The sequence below is a fragment of the Chiloscyllium plagiosum genome, unplaced genomic scaffold (genome assembly GCF_037043375.1).
Source record: "Chiloscyllium plagiosum isolate Xiang-an unplaced genomic scaffold, Cpla_swu_hap1 HiC_scaffold_29, whole genome shotgun sequence".
NCBI lineage: Eukaryota > Metazoa > Chordata > Chondrichthyes > Orectolobiformes > Hemiscylliidae > Chiloscyllium > Chiloscyllium plagiosum.
The window spans coordinates 25,921,578-25,940,463 of NW_028270167.1; the positions used below are offsets into that span (position 1 = coordinate 25,921,578).

The window sequence follows — 18,886 nt, forward strand, 5'->3', positions numbered from 1 at the left end:
ATTTTTCAGAGGATTATGAGAGGTTTGAAGGGCTAACCTTCTTCTCTTCTGAGCATAACTCAGATCAGTAATAACAGCTTCTTTCCCGAACTGTGGAAATGACACAGCACAAAAGGGGGCCTCATGGCCAATCTTATCTACTTTCTGGGGGGGGGAGCCATAGCAAAGTGGTAACATCATTAAACTCACAATGCACGGGCTAAGCACAATGTCTGGCATCATGTTTTAAAACAAATAAGGAAAGCAGTTGGTGAAATTAAATTCACAGACAAAAATCCAGGATTGAGAGCTAGTTTTGTTCATGAATGGTCTTCAGAGAAAGCAGTCTCCCACCTAGCCCAGTCCAGCCGACATGTGGCTCCAGGCTCACAGCAGTGTGGTTGACTTTTACCTGTCCTCAGAAATAGTCCAAGCAAACCATTCAGTCCAAGCACAATTTAAAATGATTGGGTGTAATATAGAACCAGATGGCAGAGTTTAAAGTGTTCTGCAAAAGGAGCAAATGTGAGGTGAGAAAACCCTTTGTTGTATGGTTCTGAAATGCACAACCTTGAAGTGTGATGGAGGCAGGTTCAATTGAGGATTCAAGATGGCATTGGCTAATTATTTAAGTAGAAGCAATGTAATGGGAAAATGCAGGAGTTTGGCATTAAGTCAAAATGCTCTGACAGCTGGTATAGACATGATGGGCCAAATGGCCTTGTTGTGTACCTTAACAATTTTGTGATTCTACAATAAAGTGTATCTTTAATTTTTTTTTATATATCAATCATTACAGATGAGATAAGATACAAGCAGAACCAGTCAGCTGCTGAAATAGTATATTGCTAACATATCTCTATGCACAGATTAAACATTGCACTCTAGTGTATAAAATATAAAATTATCAATTAGAATGTAGAATTACACAACATGAAATGAAACTATTTATTTTATTTGTGTACTGTGGAAACTACTTACTTCAGTAGATGAGTAATGTGATCCCACAGAGCATTTGCTTCTATGCTCTCTGTAAACTATGATGTGAGAGGCTCAGCTAATTGTGGGAATTGAAGAGGGCTAGGAGTCGGAGTAATTCATGCATTCATAGATTCATATAGTGCAGAAAAGACCCTTTGGCCCATCGAATCTGCACTGACATAACTACCACTAAAAGTGCACCAATCCCAATTTCCTGCACTGGTCCCACATCCTTGAATGTTATAGATGAGATGAAAAGATTCCTGCTCACAGAAATGTTGCTTCAGAATCGAACTGACTCAGCTTTTAATGATTCTGAAAGCTGCGCTACTGCCAGAGCCCACGGTTTCTCACTGCGGATTTTTCCTTAATCAACCTTATTAAATGTCTAGAGCAGATGGGACTGAATCCAGATCTTCGGGCCCAGAGATAGGTGCGTTCGTACTGTGCCACAAGAGCCCTTAGTTTCTTAATATATCTTAACATATAGCATAACATTTCTTAACCCATCAAAGGGACCCTATCTACCATATCTGAAAAAGGGGCGATTCCCAAGCCCACTTTCCATCATTCCTCACCCATTCATTTTAATGTCTAGAGAATCCCTAAATGCCCTCTCACTTGGGGATGCTCCACATCTGGGATGACCACTTGAGAAGTCACTTGTGTGATTCATTAAGTTAATGGCAGCTCTAGGCTGAAGTCCACTTGTGATTTATATTTCCCCTGACCCTTTGCAAATTCCACACAAGATAATCTTCAATAACCTCAAGACTACCCTGCATTAATTTCCCTGAATGGAATTTGTTTGGATTGAACTTCAAACAACCAGTAGAAGAGTTGATTATTACTATCTGAAAAAAAACCAACTCAGCACCATATCATATTTATTTTCATGAATATTACTGAAATATTCACCTTTTTTAGGCACTCTTTATCTCCCAATCATCAGAACAATTTGTAAAAATACCAATCCAAGGGGAAAGCAGCATTTCTGCTGAATGAGAGGAGAGCACTCCTTGGTAGAGACATTGTGATAGAGAATGTAATAGTTAATGATGATTGATACTCAACAGCCATTGTTGAATATTTAAACCAAATTGGTTAACTCTGATTAGTCAATGCATAGCCCTGAGAAAAAAAGAACAAATTGCTATTACGGATTTTTTTTGATTGGAATAGGTGCAGAATGTGCAGTACATATGTAACAAATATCCTCACTATTTCTCTACGAGAGTTATGGGTTTAGCTGTATCCCATGTACTGCAACAGTTCAGGAAGGCATTTCTTCACCACTGCAGTACGTGCATATGTTCTTTCTGTTTGCACATAACAGGGCCCTGTATATACAGTACGTGTAGTTTCCGATATACAGTACATGTAGTTTCCAGTTAATGCAAGTGTGACATAATGTGATCCCAGGTGACAATCCAACAGTGGTTGTCAATGTAATTCTTTGCACACTCAGTATTATGCAGCAATTATTGGCCAATTGCAGAATCGCATCCTGTAGAGTCACAGAGTCATGCAGCACAGAAACAAACCCTTTGATCCAACTTAGTTTCCCAAACTAGTGCCATTTGATTCATATTCCTCTAAACCTTGTACCTGTCCAAATGCCTTTTAAATGTTGTAATTGTATCAGCATCTACCACTTCCTCTGCCATTTCAATTCCATATGCATACCACCCTGTACATGAAAATGTTGCCCCTCAGAAAGTTTTTAAATCTTTCCCCTTTCACCTCAAAACTATGCCCTCTAGTTTTGAATTCCCCTACCCTAAGATAAAAACCTTGGCTATTCACTTTACCTATGCCCCTCATGATTACATAAACTTCTATAAGGTCACACCTCAACCTCTATGCTCCAGGGAATGAAGTCCCAGCCTATCCAGCCTCTCCTTGGAAACTGTTGCAAGTGTTGCCAGTGCAGGCTGCTTCAGTACATTTGATAACTTGCTTGTTGCAAGCAGCAAAAGGATCATACCATTTGCTAAGATCTGCCAGTATTTGGGATTAGAATCTGGCATCACAATGGAAAAGAAATTGGCACACATCATTACTAATTTATTTGATAGGAAGTATTTTTGATAGAAAGTTATTATCCTCTTAGTGGTGATTAGCAGTCACATTGCTACTGCATAATAGCTGTGTGGAACAGTTAACTTTAACTGTTGCTCAAATGTTTGACATACCTTATCCATCAAGGGTAATCTGAGGTAGACTAGCCACTTTTCAAGGCCAGTGAGAAATTTACAGTGAGAGATGGCATGATCAGATTAACCATTATCACCCAGGATGGTTCTGGTTTGCTCTATTTCAATATCAATTTAGCAGTTTCTGAAGTGTGAGCTGATAATTGCATGGCAAGGTCAAAGAGATCTTTGGGATTTCAATGAATGGTGGTGTATCATTGACTAGCATGAGTTCATGGTTGAGAAGTTAACAGGGGAACAACTGAAATAAAGTGTGAATTGAATCGGGTGAAATAAATTCAACTAGGAGAAAGTGAGGACTGCAAATGCTGGAGATCAGAGTCAAAGAGTGTGGTGCTGGAAAAGCACAACCAGTCAGGCAGCATTCAAGGAGCAGGAGGATCGACGTTTCTTGCATAAGCTCTTCATCAGGAATGAGGAATGCCATGAAATGCAACAGTTTCCAGCACACACTCTTCGACTAAAATAAACTCAAGTTAGGTATGGAAATAGAAATCAAGAAAGAAGAAAGGTTGGATTAAGAGAATGAGAATGAAAGAAAGAAGCAAAAATGAGAACTTCAAAAAGATTATTATTATTCCAGCAGTAGCAGGCATACAGTGCTGAAAACCATACAGCTGGACTAAGACAAGTAATTCGAGAACACATTTGTTCATCTGAGTACTCCAAATAATCAGCCTGTTCTCATCAAGCAGTAGAATTAAAATAGTATCCAATAATATTGCTTGCTTTTGGCTTTGAAAGAGTGAAAAATCATATTTTTGCTTTTAAAAGCCTGTCAGATTTCGTTCAGTTGCTGTGTGCTGATGCCATGTGTGTTGTAACAGTGATGACTCAGTGATATGTGAAAATGTAATGTTTAGACAATCAGAGCATTGTACTCAACCCTGACTGATTGAGTTTGAAATGTTTTATTGGCAACAGAGTCAGAAATGAAAAGGTCTGCGCATTGAATGTAATTTCTTATCTGAATGAAGGTGATATTTGCTAAGCTCTGATGACAACAGGTACAGTGCATTTGTTTAAGAGATGTAACATATTATACATTGGTTCACTAGTCTATTGTATTCTAAATCTTCCAATAAACATTAAATCATAAATAAATGAAAACAGAAAATTCTGGAAATGCTCGGCAGCTCTGACCACGTCCATCTAGAGGGAGAAAAAATATAGTTAATGTTTAAGGTCAATGACCTGTTATCAGGACTCTGCTAACCTTGTTTCCTTCTCAACAAACCTGCTGAGTATTTCCAACATTTTCTGTTGCTATTTTAAATTTCCAACATCTACAATATTTTGCCTCTGCATCATGTTGTACAAACTATCTATCTGTTATGATGTGGAGGTGTCGGTGTTGGACTGGGGTGGACAAAGTTAAAAATGATACGACATCAGGTTACAATCCAACAGGTTTATTTGAAAGTACAAGCTTTCAGAGGGTTGCTTCTTCAGCAGGTAGCTACCTGACAAAGGAGCAGTGCTCCGAAAGCTTGTATTTTCAAATAAACGCGTTAGACTATAACCTGGTGCTGTATCATTTTTAACTTTGTCTGTTTGTTAGTTCACTCAAACACTTTTGAAAATAACATGCAGGTACTCTTTTTCAATTATTTCTTTATAACCATGTCCAGAAAACCCAAAATTGATCAGCATGAAACTCATCATCTTCTAATACTTCAGAATATTGATTCTTTCTGACACACACCCTCCTGAGTTATTTCTGTCCTGACTTTGATTTGGAATTAGTCCAGGTTGAGATTTCATCTTTACTTTCCTACACCCACCACCCCTTACATGCAGATACACACATTCTTCTAAGCTCACCCCATCCTTCTAAGGTATTTTTGCTCAAATGGGCACAGGATGAAGAGGACAACAGAGCATGCAAGCCCTAAAATTCCATCACTGTTTCTTTAAACTGAGCTCTGGAAGTGCACACAGCAGTTCTTGCTCTGATCAACTTGCTTCTAACAGCACTGTTGGAACCAATGATGCAGCAACATGTGGGTGGAAGATTAAGCCCCAGCTTTTCCTCAGATGCACTGCACTATCATTGTTTGTCCCAAAGGCAATATCTCACCTCTATGAAATAGGGACTACTGTAATTGTAGTAGTCTTCCATCAAATTGAAGCAGGAATGTCATGTGTAACTTCTGTAGAGCATTATGAACTCTGTTTTCCATTGAATGTACTGTAGCCCTAAACATTTTGGGATTTGTGGTAGGTGATGAAGGAATGTAGGACCAACCTTGGAGATGCCGAAGAGACGGGACATCCTCGCAATTGTATTGATTGTTTTACCCTGGACTCTGCTTATTACAGTTTGGCACCAAAACGCCATCTCACCCTTGCTAGCCCTGAGAAAGGGTAAGTGATGACAACTTTACAAGTTACCCAAACTATTCATTGTTTGTAAAATGATTCTTGAAAGGAACACTATTTTCTATAATTGTCCTCTAAATATAGAAACATCAGGATTGGAAAAATATAATCCATTGATGAAATATGAGAATTCAAAAAGATACCTTGTCCATGTAATATTTCTGCGAGGTGTTAATAAGCTAATAAATGTTCTGTAAATGCCAATATTGTGATGCCATTTCCAGGCAATTGAAAAGTGTCAACAGCCATCATTTTTCACTTAGATGAAAATTTGAAATAGTTGATGAAATATTTCTGAACTGAAAGTTATAGAAATTTCATTAAACTTTGTTTGGGTGCTTTGCTTTCAGTCATTTGTTTTCTCAATTATTTAAAATTATCTTCCTATACACATTCTAGTTGTGCAGATTTTTGTCTCTATTGTGTGGCTGATGAAATGTAGTGATAAAATTTGACCACCTTCCATGAACATTTTCCTTCTGCTTAGATTTTAGAAGAAATGTTAGACAGTTCCAGTAACAAATGAGAGATCCTGACTTTTGGACTTTCCACTACATGCTTCAGGATGGTGAAAGTATGAGGCAGATGATTGTCTAATTGAAAGGAGAGATTGAATTGAATATGAACAGTAATTAAATGTGAAAAGGAAGTACTATTGGAGTGTAAATGTAACTGAATACATTGGAAAATAAATAACAGATCATCAGTGTGAGGCACAGTTAATTAGAAAATTAATCAACACCAGTCAACAACTGAATGAAACAAGACAGCAGTGCAGCAAAAATTCTGGTAGATGAAAGAAGATTGGAGCATAGAAAGACAAAAAGGACAAGCTGGACCAACAATCTGTCCTATCCTGTCATATAACGGAACTTCAGTTCACCATCATCCCTATCCATCCATATCCCCTCAACAACCAGGTAATCTCCCTTGAGGAACAAGTCATCAGAGATAATTAAGAGAGTTGAAGCAAATGATTGAGGAAACTCCTGTGGAAATTCAACTGCAGTGTTCTGGGTGAGGTCAGACTGAAGCCTTGTACAAGAATGAAATATGTTTCCTGAATTATCTTGCAAATATTTTCTAATATCTCACTTGCCTTTTCAATAGCCTCATGAAATCCCAAATCTATTAATCCGATAGAACTAAAGACTATTTAACAGTTTTAAATTAATGAATATTAACCACCTTGAGGTATATAGAAGAATTGTGCATTGATTGCAATTACTCCACTAATTTATTTAACTCTTAAGGTAACACTGAGTGTGCTTTGTACAGTATTTCAAGGTTAATAATTTGCAGAACATTTTCAGGCCATCCTTTTGCTGTTCAATTGTGGCCAGTTGATGGTTTGGCTTACTGATGTTGTGTCTATTTGATATGCTCCTCCTCAGCCATTGGTAGGTCCTTGACTCATTGTCTGCTGATGCTCTATCTTGAGCTGGTTTTGTCAATGGTGACTTATCATTGCCCTCCACTCTCAGAGGCAGGGCCAGGAGGCAGGTCCCAAATCTACATTGATCAGACCAGGGAACTGAACCTTTACTGTTGGATTTATTCTAATCATTGTTAGCCATTGAGGCAACTGAGCTACCCAATCCAAATCTAATAAATAAATTGTATTTAATTTGTCATTAAATCTCAGGCTCTCTTGTCTCAGGCTCTCTTATCTAAATTATGTGAAATTTAGTTAACGAGTTCACACAAGAATATTTTGAAGCTGACTGACTTCCATCTTGCTGTAGATTAGAGTGGTGCTGGAAAAGCACAGCAGTTCAAGCAGCATCTGAGGAGCAGGAAAATCGACGTTTCGGGCAAAAGCCCTTCATCAGGAATACAGGCAGAAGTCTGAAGGGTGGAGAGATAAATGAGAGGAGGGTGGGGGTGGGGAGAAAGTAGCGTAGAGTACAATAGGTGAGTGGGGAAGGGGATGAAGGTGATAGGTCGGGGGGTGGTAGGTGGAGTGGATAGGTGGAAAAGAAGATATGCAGGTAGGACAAGTCATGTGGACAGAGCTGAGCTGGAAGTTTGGAAATGGGATGAGGTGGGGGAAGGGGAAATGAGGAAACATTGATGCCCTGGGGTTGAAGTGTTCTGAGGCGGAAGATGAGGCGTTCTTCCTCCAGGCGTCTTGTGGTGAGGGAGTGGTGGTGAAGGAGGCTCAGGACCGCCGTCTTCGGCAGAGTGGGAGGGGGAGTTGAAATGTTGGGCCACAGGCGGTGTGGTTGATTGGTGTGGGTGTCCCAGAGACGTTCCCTAAAGCGCTCTGCTAGGAGGTGTCCAGTCTCCCCAATGTAGAGGAGAACGCATCGGGACCAACGGATACAATAAATGATATTGGTAGATGTGCAGGTAAAACTTTGATGGATGTGGAAGGCTCCTTTAGGGCCTTGGATGGAGGTGAGGGAGGAGGTGTGGGCCCAGGTTTTGCAATTCCTGCGGTGGCAGGGGAAGGTGCCAGGACGGGAGGGTGGGTTGTAGGGGGGGAGTGGACCTGACCAAGTAGTCACGGAGGGAACGGACTTTGCGGAAGGTGAAAGGGATGGGGAGGGAAATACATCCCTGGTGGTGGAGTCCGTTTGGAGGTGGCAGAAATGTCAGCAGATGTTTTGGTTTATGCGAAGCTTGGTAGGGTGGAAGGTGGATGTCCACATCCTGCACCACCGCCCTCAGACCCCACCCTTCCAACTGTAACAAGGACAGAACGCCCCTGGTGTTCACCTTCCACCCTACCAATCTTCACATAAACCAAATCATCTGCCGACACTTCCACCACCTCCAAACGGACCCCACCACCAGGGATATATTTCCCTCCTCACCTCTTTCCGCCTTCCGCAAAGTCCGTTCCCTCCTGACTACCTGGTCAGGTCCACGCCCCCCCTACAACCCACCCTCCCGTCCTGGCACCTTCCCCTGCCACCGCAGGAATTGCAAAATGTGCGCCCACACCTCCTCCCTCACATCCATCAAAGGCCCTAAAGGAGCCTTCCACATTCATCAATGTTTTATCTGAACATCTACCAATATCATTTATTGTATCCGTTGGTCCCGATGCGTTCTCCTCTACATTGGGGAGACTGGACGCCTCCTAGCAGAGCGCTTTAGGGAACATCTCTGGGACACCCGCACCAATCAACCACACCACCCTGTGGCCCAACATTTCAACTCCCCCTCCCACTCTGTCGAGGACATGGAGGTCCTGGGCCTCCTTCGCTGCCGCTCCCTCACCACCCGACGCCTGGAGGAAGAATGCCTCATCTTCTGTCTCAGAACACTTCAACCCTTCAATGTGGACTTTAACAGTTTCCTAATTTCCCCTGCCCCCACCTCACCCTAGTTCCAAGCTTCCAGCTCAGCACTGTCCGCATGACTTGTCCTACCTGCCTATCTTCTTTTCCACCTATCCACTCCACCCTCCCCTCCAACCTATCACCTTCATCCCCTCCCCCACTCACCTATTGTACTTTATGCTACTTTCTCCCCATCCCCACCTCCTCTCATTTATCTCTCCACCCTTCAGGCTGTCTGCCTGTATTCCTGATGAAGGGCTTTTGCCTGAAACGTCGATTTTCCTGCTCCTCAGATGCTGCCTGAACTGCTGTGCTTTTCCAGCACCACTTTAATCTAGAATCAGTTTTCCAGCATCTGCAGTCCTTGTTTTTACCTACCTGACTTCCACCTTGCAATTGATTCAGCTACACACATCTCTCACTTATTTTGCAAATTTCCTCAGGGATACTAGTTATGTCATAGGATAACTAGAATATTCAAGTTTTGGTCAGCTTCTTGAATTGAGCTAATAACCAAATCTAATTTCTGATAACCACTTATAGTCAAATTTTTAAATAAATGTATATTCAATATTTACATATTACGTTAGAAGCATTTATAAGACTCATGATTTTAATTTGAATTAACCCTTCAACTAATCTATTATTATATTAGCATGGTCATGAAATCACATTATTGTCACAACTCGCCAGACTGAAAATGTAATTTGAATAATGTCCCATTGCCAGACAACATAGGTGTAAAATGTAGGTATTCATACCTGGTTGGGACAGTGGGGCTCAGCCATCAATTATTGGATACTCAAATGCATATGTTGGAAACGTTGTATGATTGCAACACCACAACTAACAGTTAAGTTTAGAGAATCAGTGTTAAGACAAGTTTTGCTTTGTATAATCATATGGACATAGCATCTGTAAAAATATGTTTCGTATAAAACTATCTTCTACAATGGAATATTCCATAAATTTACAGAAATTAAATATATCTGGTTTTTTATAAAGAAGCGATACATTTTCCTGCCTCCTCTTCAATAAATCCAAGTTGTAGCCTTTGATCAATGAAGTAGGAAATTTGATCTGGATACTTTTCAATGATGTTCTGTAATCATGGCTTCATGGGACTCCACTCAGCTTGTTCTCATTGTTTTATCACCTCTCTGTTTTAGTGTGGCACTCCATGAAAAGGAAGATCAAGTCAGTGAAGTGCAGAATTGTGATTGTGAATCCATGATCCTGCAATCTTTGATGCCCAAATTTACTTTTTGCCCTTCTAGACTATTAAATATATTAGACATATCATTGTGTGTCATTTTAGCTCCATAACTATCAGTTATGTGCTGACAAGAACTCATAAAGTGAGCTGACATTGCTATGCAGTGCAAACTGAGTGCTGCTCTGTCATGGGTACCATCCCCTGGCTGGGTAATAGCGTCACGAATCTCACAGTGGCGAAGAGGTCCTTTGGCCATTGAGTCTGCACTGTCAAAGACTATAAATCTATTCTCTTCCTTCTTTCTAGCACTCGGCCTTGAATGTTATGACATTTCAAGTGCTTATCCACCTATTTTTTTAAAGGTTGTGAGGTTTCCTGCCTCAACTATTCCCCCCTCCCCCCACCCCATTCCAGGTTTTCATCACCTTCTGCGTGAAAGTAATTTTCCTCCAAATGGCCACTGAAACTGCCAGCTTTCTCTTTAAATTTCTGCCAACTTGTTATTGACCCTGCAACTAAAGAAAACAGCTGCTTTCTATCACCGTCTGTAATGACAATCTATACAACCCGTAATCTTATACACCTCAGTCAAATCCCCTCTCAGCCTTCTCCACTCTGAAGAAAAACAACTGAAGCTTATTCACCCTCTCTTCATAGCTAAACTGCAGCATCCCAGGCTACATCCTAGTGAATCCGGTCAGCATCCCCTCCAATGTACCTCCATCCTTCCAAGAGTGTGGTGACCAGGACTGCACATAGCATTCCAACTGTGGCCTAACCAACATGTTTCTTATCAGCTCCCTGCTTTTATAATCTATGTCATGATTGATAAAGGCAAGTATGCCTTCTTAACTATGTTGAAACTTTATTGCTGGAACAGCACAGCAGGTCAGGCAGCATCCAGGGAACAGGAGATTCGACGTTTCGGGCACAGGCCCGAAGAAGGGCCTGTGCCCGAAACGTCGAATCTCCTGTTCCCTGGATGCTGCCTGACCTGCTGTGCTGTTCCAGCAATAAAGTTTCAACTTTGATCTCCAGCATCTGCAGACCTCACTTTCTCCTGCCTTCTTAACTATCCCTTGACCTATCCTGTCACCTTCAGGGATCTGTGGACAAGCACCCAAGATCCATTGCTTCCTCTGAGATACTTATTGATCTGCCATTCATTGAGAAGTTCCTTCTCTTGCTATCTCTTCCAAAGTACACCACCTCACACTTATCAGGTTAAATTTTGTTTGCCACTGATCTGCCCACCTGATCTCTCCATCTAGATCCGCCTGTAACCTAAGACCTTTTTCCTCACTGTCAATCATCTTAACAGTGGGGGCAATAAGGCAAAGTCCAATGTGGTCATTCAGGTTGATGTTAAAGATCCCATTCTATTACTAAGAAGATGGAGTTCTCCTGATATACAAGTCAATATCACCACATAAAAGTGATGTTCATCCCCTTGTCCAGAATAGCTACTGCTATTAGTAATAAAATAAAGAAGTGCAGGAGAAATTCAGCAAGTCTGGCATTACCTGTCAAAAGAAAAAAAGCAATTAATATTTTGACTCCAATATGAATCTTCTTGAGACCTGCTGAGTTTCTCCAATACTTTATCTTTTTCAGATATCCAGACCAACAATAATTTTACTATTATTGCTTTTAGAATTGCATTTCAAAAATAATTCCTTTGCTGAAGTGGTTTGATTTATTTTGATCTGATAATATGCAACATAAGTACAAGTGTAATCGTGATATATCATATTGCACAGAAATATGATACGTATGACACAACTAATGGATGGCTTAATGTGGAGTGCCATCTAGTGGTAGAGTCTGAGTTCACATTTTGCTGTGAACAAAATACATAGATGAATTATCAAAAACTCATGTATTCAGTCATTTTAAAGTTTACAAAAACATAACCATGAATTACCTTTTTCAGATGATGGGAGTGAGAATGGCAACCGCAGAGATCTTGGTCAATCATCAGGTTCCAAGGAATATTGTCCGTCAGATAAGGATATTGTGGAGGTGATAAGGACAGAGTATGTTTACACACGGCCTCCTCCCTGGTCGGATATCCTCCCCACAATTCATGTCATCACTCCAACTTATAGCAGGCCTGTACAGAAAGCAGAACTGACAAGGGTTGCTAACACCCTACTACATGTGCCTAATCTCCACTGGATAGTGGTGGAGGATGCACAGAGAAGAACAACACTGGTGACCCAACTCCTCAAGGAGACGGGCCTTAACTACACACACTTGAATGTAGAGACACCACGCAGTTACAAACTGAGAGGAGATATTCGAGATCCTCGTTTCCCACGTGGCACAATGCAAAGAAACCTGGCACTAAGATGGCTTCGGGAAATGTTCAATTTAAACAACACGCAGCAAGGGATCATATATTTCGCAGACGATGACAACACTTACAGTTTAGAGTTGTTTGAAGAGGTAAGCTCAATGTCTTAATATTGCCTGATTGTAATTAGAACAAGTGACAAGTTTGTGTCCTGAGTTTACATAAAACATAGAACGTTACAGCGCAGTACAGGCCCTTCGGCCCGCGATGATGCGCCAACCTGTGACATTAATCTGATACCCATCTAATCTACACTTTTCCATTATTATTCATATGTATGTCCAACGCCCATTTAAATGCCCTTAGCGTCGGCGAGTCTATTACGGTCGCAGGCAGGCCGTTCCCTGCCTATTGCTATTGTAAATATAACCAAATTATGGTCACTATTGCAAAGTGCTCACCTACCTCCAAATCTAACACCATGCCGGATTAATTCACCAGTACCAAATCCAATGTAGCATCGCCCCTTGTTGGCCTGTCTACATATTGTGTCAGAAAACCCTTCTGCACACATTGAACAAAATCTGACCCATCCAAACTACTTGAACTATAGTATTCCCAGTCAATATTGGGGAAGTTAAAGTCCCCCATAACAATTACTCTGTTACTTTCGCTCCTATCGAGGATCATGTTTAGATTCTGATTATGTCCCAAGCCTTGGCAGAAGTTAAGTTGTTTAAAAACATCATCTGAACCCGCAGTTTACAGACTTAAATATTCCTGTCTGTTGTGCAACACATACTGTATCCATTTCCAGTGTTTATTTGTTCATGTTCTCCCTCAGCTGCAAACAATCGCTGTACACCTGGCATGTGTCTTGTTGTGTAAATTAGATGATTATCCCCTATAAGCTGCATTCTCTAGTGTACACACTCTGAGAAGTAATTTTCTCTGCACACAATAATGGCAGAAAACCTTGTCATCTCTATGACTCTATGACTGGAGAAGGGTTCTGTACCAACTGTACATATTTATAAAATATCTCCCATTTTACACTTATGCCATTGTTATGTGTCTTCCCACATTTGCCCATTGGTTTAAAAATACATTACACATCAGTATCTAGTAAATGTAGTTTACTTGAATTTTCAAAGGCATTCAGTGAAGTTTCACGTCTGAGACTAGTAAGGATTGTCAATGAGTATGAGCAAATTCCACTTTATCCAGAGATAAAGTCTATTGATGAAGGGACAAAATAACTAAGGAACATTAACAAACTTGCCCTGAGTTTTCTGATCAAATTATTGGTAAATTATATGGAGTAGGGTATGGGTGAAATAGTTTAACTAAGTTTGGAGATGATACGAAGTTGTAGGGATAGTTAAGAAGGGTAAAGTTTATTGATTCTCTTCACAGAGTCTTGGTTCAATTACACTGAAGGAGTAAAATAATGTGGACACATGTAGACAATGCTTAGGCATTGCCAGAAAGTGAGTATTTTATTTGTCCAGAGATGAGATTATAAAAGCCACATGGCAGCTAGGGAATTTAAGTTTGGTTAATTAAATAGATCTGGGATAAAAATGTTAGTATCATGACACTAAAACTACTGAATGATTTGAAAGAAACATCATCTAATTCATTAATTACCTAAGGGAGAGAAAACATGCTGTCCTTATCTGTTTGACCTATATGTCACTCTGGTCATCAATAGACTCCTACTTACTCTGCAGTAAGCCATTAAATTGTATCAAGCTGCTTTCTGTAGTTCAAGAAGTTGGCTTACTACCAGTTTCTCAAGGGCAATTGAGGATAGTCAATAGATACTGGCCTTATTGTTGATATCCACATCCAAATAAATGAATAAAAAAATTAAATGTATGCAACATGAAAGAGGAGTTGAACACAGAAAATATCCTATCAGTATGAATCCATTGATAAACTCAAATTACAACTGGTTGCATCTGCAAACCATTGGATCTCAATCTGAACCAGGTTATATAATTTTGTGTATGTATGTGTTGCATTCTGGAGAATGGTAGGTAGATCAAGTTCAAGACATTCAATTCACATTTTCCTGGAGAAAAGGCTGAAAGGAAACATGATGCAGTCTTCAAAATAGTGGAACTTAAGAATGAATTATGAACCTTAATAATGAACAAAGGGCCACAGGAGAGAATAAAATATCTATAGACTGAATTTGAGAAAGTATCTTCTGCCTGCCCTTGCCCTGACAACCCTGCCATAAGCTATAGGACAAATGATACATGCAAGGGTATCCAAGATCAGGTTACTAATTCAGCGTTGATTTCTAAGAGGGTCAAGAGTGATATCTGTTAGGAAAGGAAACATATGGTCACAGAAATGTTATCAACAATACTTGATTTGTCTCAAGGGAGGCAGCAGTATGAACTTAACATTGCTTACAGTCATGTGATAGTGGGTCATGTTAGAATAATAGTATATGTTGCCTAGATGGAAAGCTCTGCTGGGCCAAATGACCTCTAGTTAATCAGAATAGCTTACATGTTCATTCAAAATGTCTGTCATTTTGATTTTATTCATTTGGACAGAGAAACAATAGATCAGGGTACTTGCTAGATGGTATGAAGTTCAATATAGTGGATATCCAAAGAAACTTGGGAGTTTTGATGCATAGATGCATTTAAAATACCATGAACAGAAAATAATCAAAACAGCTAATGGAAAGCTGGCCTTTACATCTAGAGGATAGAAATATAAGAATGCAAACTCTGGTTAAACCCCACCTTGAGTGCTCTGAATAGATCTAGGCATCACACCGTTAAGAACGATAGCCAGAAGAGAAAATGCTGGAAAATCTCAGCAGGTCTCGCAGCATCTGTAAGGAGAGAAAAGAGCTGACGTTTCGAGTCTAACTGACCCTTTGTCAAGAACGATATATTGGCCTTAGAGGGAGTACAATATAGATTTACAAGAATGATATCTGGACTTCAGTGGTTGAGTTATGAGGAGAGATTATACAAATTAAGGTTAAGAGGTGATTTTGATTAAAGTTTTCAAAATATTAACAGGAAAAGACAAGAGTCAATAAAGATAAACTATTTCCATGGGGTGAGGATTCTAGAACTAGGGGACATTGTCTGAGAATTGAGATGAGACTATTCTGGAAAAGGTGTTAGGCAGAACTTCTACACACAAAGGGTGGTAGACATACGGAACTCTCTTTCACAAAAGACAGTGGATGCTGGATCAAATTTTAAATCTGAGAAAATAAATGTTTGTTAAGCAAAGACATGAAAGGATATGGACCAAAGGCAGGGATCAGCCATGATCTCAATGAATGGGGGAAAGGTTCAAGGGGCTGAATGTTCTACTCTTGTTCCTATGATTTTGCTATTTCAACAAAAGTGGGCTTATTAGTGTATCAACATGACATGAAACATTCCGGTTGATCCAGGATTGGCTAGGTAACATATTTAATTTCTGACTGTTTTCTTTAAAGGTACAGTCGATCTTTATGATGCCACTTCTTAATGTCTCCTCATTCATCCATTAACATTCCAATCTTTTTTTAAAGCTTGTACCTTTTACATCAGCTTATCTCTCTTCTCCTAGACTGTAACAACGATACGTTGGAATCATTTTTTCATCTGCCTAGATAATGTGGTGTCACCACCCAGTGATTAGTTGTCATCGCAAATTCCCCAAATAATACGTCTAAGAAAATTAAAAAACACAAGATTATAAACTAAGTAGAGAGCCTATTCCCAAGTATATATTACAAACTTTGTTACAAACTTAAGCCATTTTAAAACATAGCTATGTCTTTGAGTAAAAGCTTTTATTCCCTTAAAACATATTTCCTATGTTTAGCCTGGCTTTGTATTAGTTTGAGTCATCAAACAGCAACCATAAAACAATATCCTTACTTTTGATCTGTCCATATAACTTCTTCCCTCCAGAACCTGTTTTATAAGCAGCCATAATTAAGCAAAATATAATTTAATTCCTCACTTGCTTTTTCAGGTCAGAGGTATCAATTACTGAAAATAACTTAATTTTACACAGCTTTTACAATAATCTACTTAGAGAGTTGTGATACCTCCCTTGACTTTGATGTTAAATTAATGCATTTGCTTTACTTTTCTGCTAAATATTAAGAAACTGTTCTTTTTCAGTGACATTCATTAAGATTTATTATTTTCAAGCTAGACATAAACTATAATTTATTTCTTGATTAACCTTGTTATCTCAACTCTTTCTTTTATCATTGTTAATGTCCTCTACATTGCCATTGTTATTCCTTTAGGTTTCTCAATAAAAGAACAAAATGCATTTTTCCGACAACAGCAAAATGCAGTCTACATATAAGGACATTATGGAAAATCCCATGGGAGCATTAACTTGAATGCAATTCCTGATTGGTGCTTTAAGCACACACAACTACATAAAACTGATCTTCTGGGTCCACTTTATGATTCCAGTATCTGCTATCTATATCAACATTTGAAAGTTAGAAGCTCTTTGATATATTTTATGAAGCTTGGATGTGCGTTGACCCATTACAGATGATTTTTACTTTATGATGACATGCAGTTTTTACCTCAAAACAATAGCCAAGTCAGGAATAAAGTTGTAAGGCTAGCTTTCACAAGCTCATCTACACTTTGAGCAGGACATGCACCATTATGCCTCAACTTGAAAAACAATGTTCAACCCATTACGATCATAACAATATGTAATGTAGCTTGCATAAATCACAATGCTTTATGGTCCACAATGCCAGGATAATGATAAATATGGTAATGAGACAGTGACAAATGTATCATATTCTCATCATTTGTTTTTCACTAATATTGCACCTAACTTTGCACCTTTGACAGTTATCATGCTCTTTCGTGAGAGTCTGGTCATCAAAGCTGAACCTATTGACTCTTCTCATTTATATTTTGACAATATACCTTCAATAATGTAAGGATTCCTCAAAACAACAAAATAGATAATCTTCGAGCCTGATGTTAACTCCGTGTAAGTGAATGGATTTTCATTGAGTTGCAGTAGCACCCCTTTAGCTGCAGTACCTTACACTGGATAACTAGACTGTGAAACTCTAATCAACTGGATCAAGATCTTGAAGCAGAATATCACTTAGTTGGTTAAGATGAAAACTTGACCAGAAAGCAAGTTGTTGTTATGAAGGTGAAGGAGGTGAATTATTTACACACAACAAATTTCACAAACAGAAAACAAAATGGAAGTTTTGGTGTTTTGAACTGAGGAGAGAATGCTAGTCAGATCACGTGGAGAATTCTGAGCTCTTCTGCTGTGTACAGCCAGAGCAGATCCTCATTAAGAGGGATAACAGAAACAAAATTGCTCTTGGTTACCATGTGCAAGGACAAAAACATGTCAACAACACATTGTATACCCTGTAATTTTATTTTCCACAAACTGTAATGAAGAGAAAAGCCGCTATTCTGTGCGGTTTCATCCCCAAAGCATTAAACATTGTGGCTAACCCTGAGTATTGCTTTAGATTGTCAATTAAGATGGAATGCTCAAATCTTGATTTGTGACTTTCATGTTTTGTATTGCCTCAGATTGTTAGTATGACTGACCCATGCACAGTTTGCCAGTATCCATTGCACAGAATGTTGGTTTGGTCAAGTCAGGTTTTTGTGGCGTTCAAGGAATAGATTCTAGACTGGGCACCTCTTCCAAGCCCAGAAATCATGAGGATCGATGGAAAATCTTCCTCAGATACAAGCATATGTGGGTAGAGCTGCAATGCTGGTTAGGCATCCACTAGAATGTGTTGGAGCAAAGACATCAACATTGGGTCACCTGCCACAACTCGGCAGAATTAGGCTTTTGTTTTAGGAAGTGGGCTTACTTCAACTTTACCAGCAACAGGACAGAAATCCTGTCCCCTCTGAATGCACTTCCATAAAATATGAAACCATTTTCTTACACCTTTTGTTATGTGTTTTATGTTTAAATTAAAATTCTTCAAGACTCAGATTGACAGATTTTTAATCAGTAATTGAAGATTCTTCAAGAATGAGTCTCAACAGCTCTCTGAGGTAGAAAATTCCAAAGAATTCACTCCCCTTTGTGAAAACAAAAATACTCCTTATGTCTGTCTTAGATGGGCAATCCCTTACTCTAAGATTATGCTCTCAGGTCAATTGCTGCCATATTGTTACAGATTCCTATATAAGATCCAGCAAAGCAAATAAATTCTGTGATTTAATGTTTCAAGACTGAGGTAGAGCAGTGCTGAGTGAATTCAAGGAAGGGCAAAATGCCTATGTTACAGATACATAAAAACAAATAAATAGGATAATAAAAAATACAATGTTGACTGCATCACATTGCAACTTAATGTATATGTGTATGTATTTTCTACAATTATTTTCATACCAATACTGTTATCTTAAGTAGTCATTTTGCACTCAAATCCCACCATGGCAGAATTTAAATTCAACTGATATGTGTGTATATAAAGCTATGATCAATAATGGTGTCATGAAACCACCATAAA

The 18,886-nt window shown here is 39.3% G+C and overlaps 1 protein-coding gene across 3 annotated transcripts in view; it reads left to right on the forward strand.

The window, feature by feature from the left end:
* Positions 1 to 18,886, forward strand: part of b3gat1a (beta-1,3-glucuronyltransferase 1 (glucuronosyltransferase P) a) — a 173,182-nt gene that overhangs the window by 141,120 nt on the left and 13,176 nt on the right. For all 3 annotated transcript variants that reach the window (XM_043676812.2, XM_043676811.2, XM_087976439.1), the window contains 2 exons: positions 5,401 to 5,543; positions 11,998 to 12,512. In XM_043676812.2, the coding sequence (XP_043532747.1) occupies positions 5,432 to 5,543; positions 11,998 to 12,512 (627 nt within the window). In that variant the 5' untranslated portion in view covers positions 5,401 to 5,431. The remainder of the gene's footprint in view (positions 1 to 5,400; positions 5,544 to 11,997; positions 12,513 to 18,886) is intronic.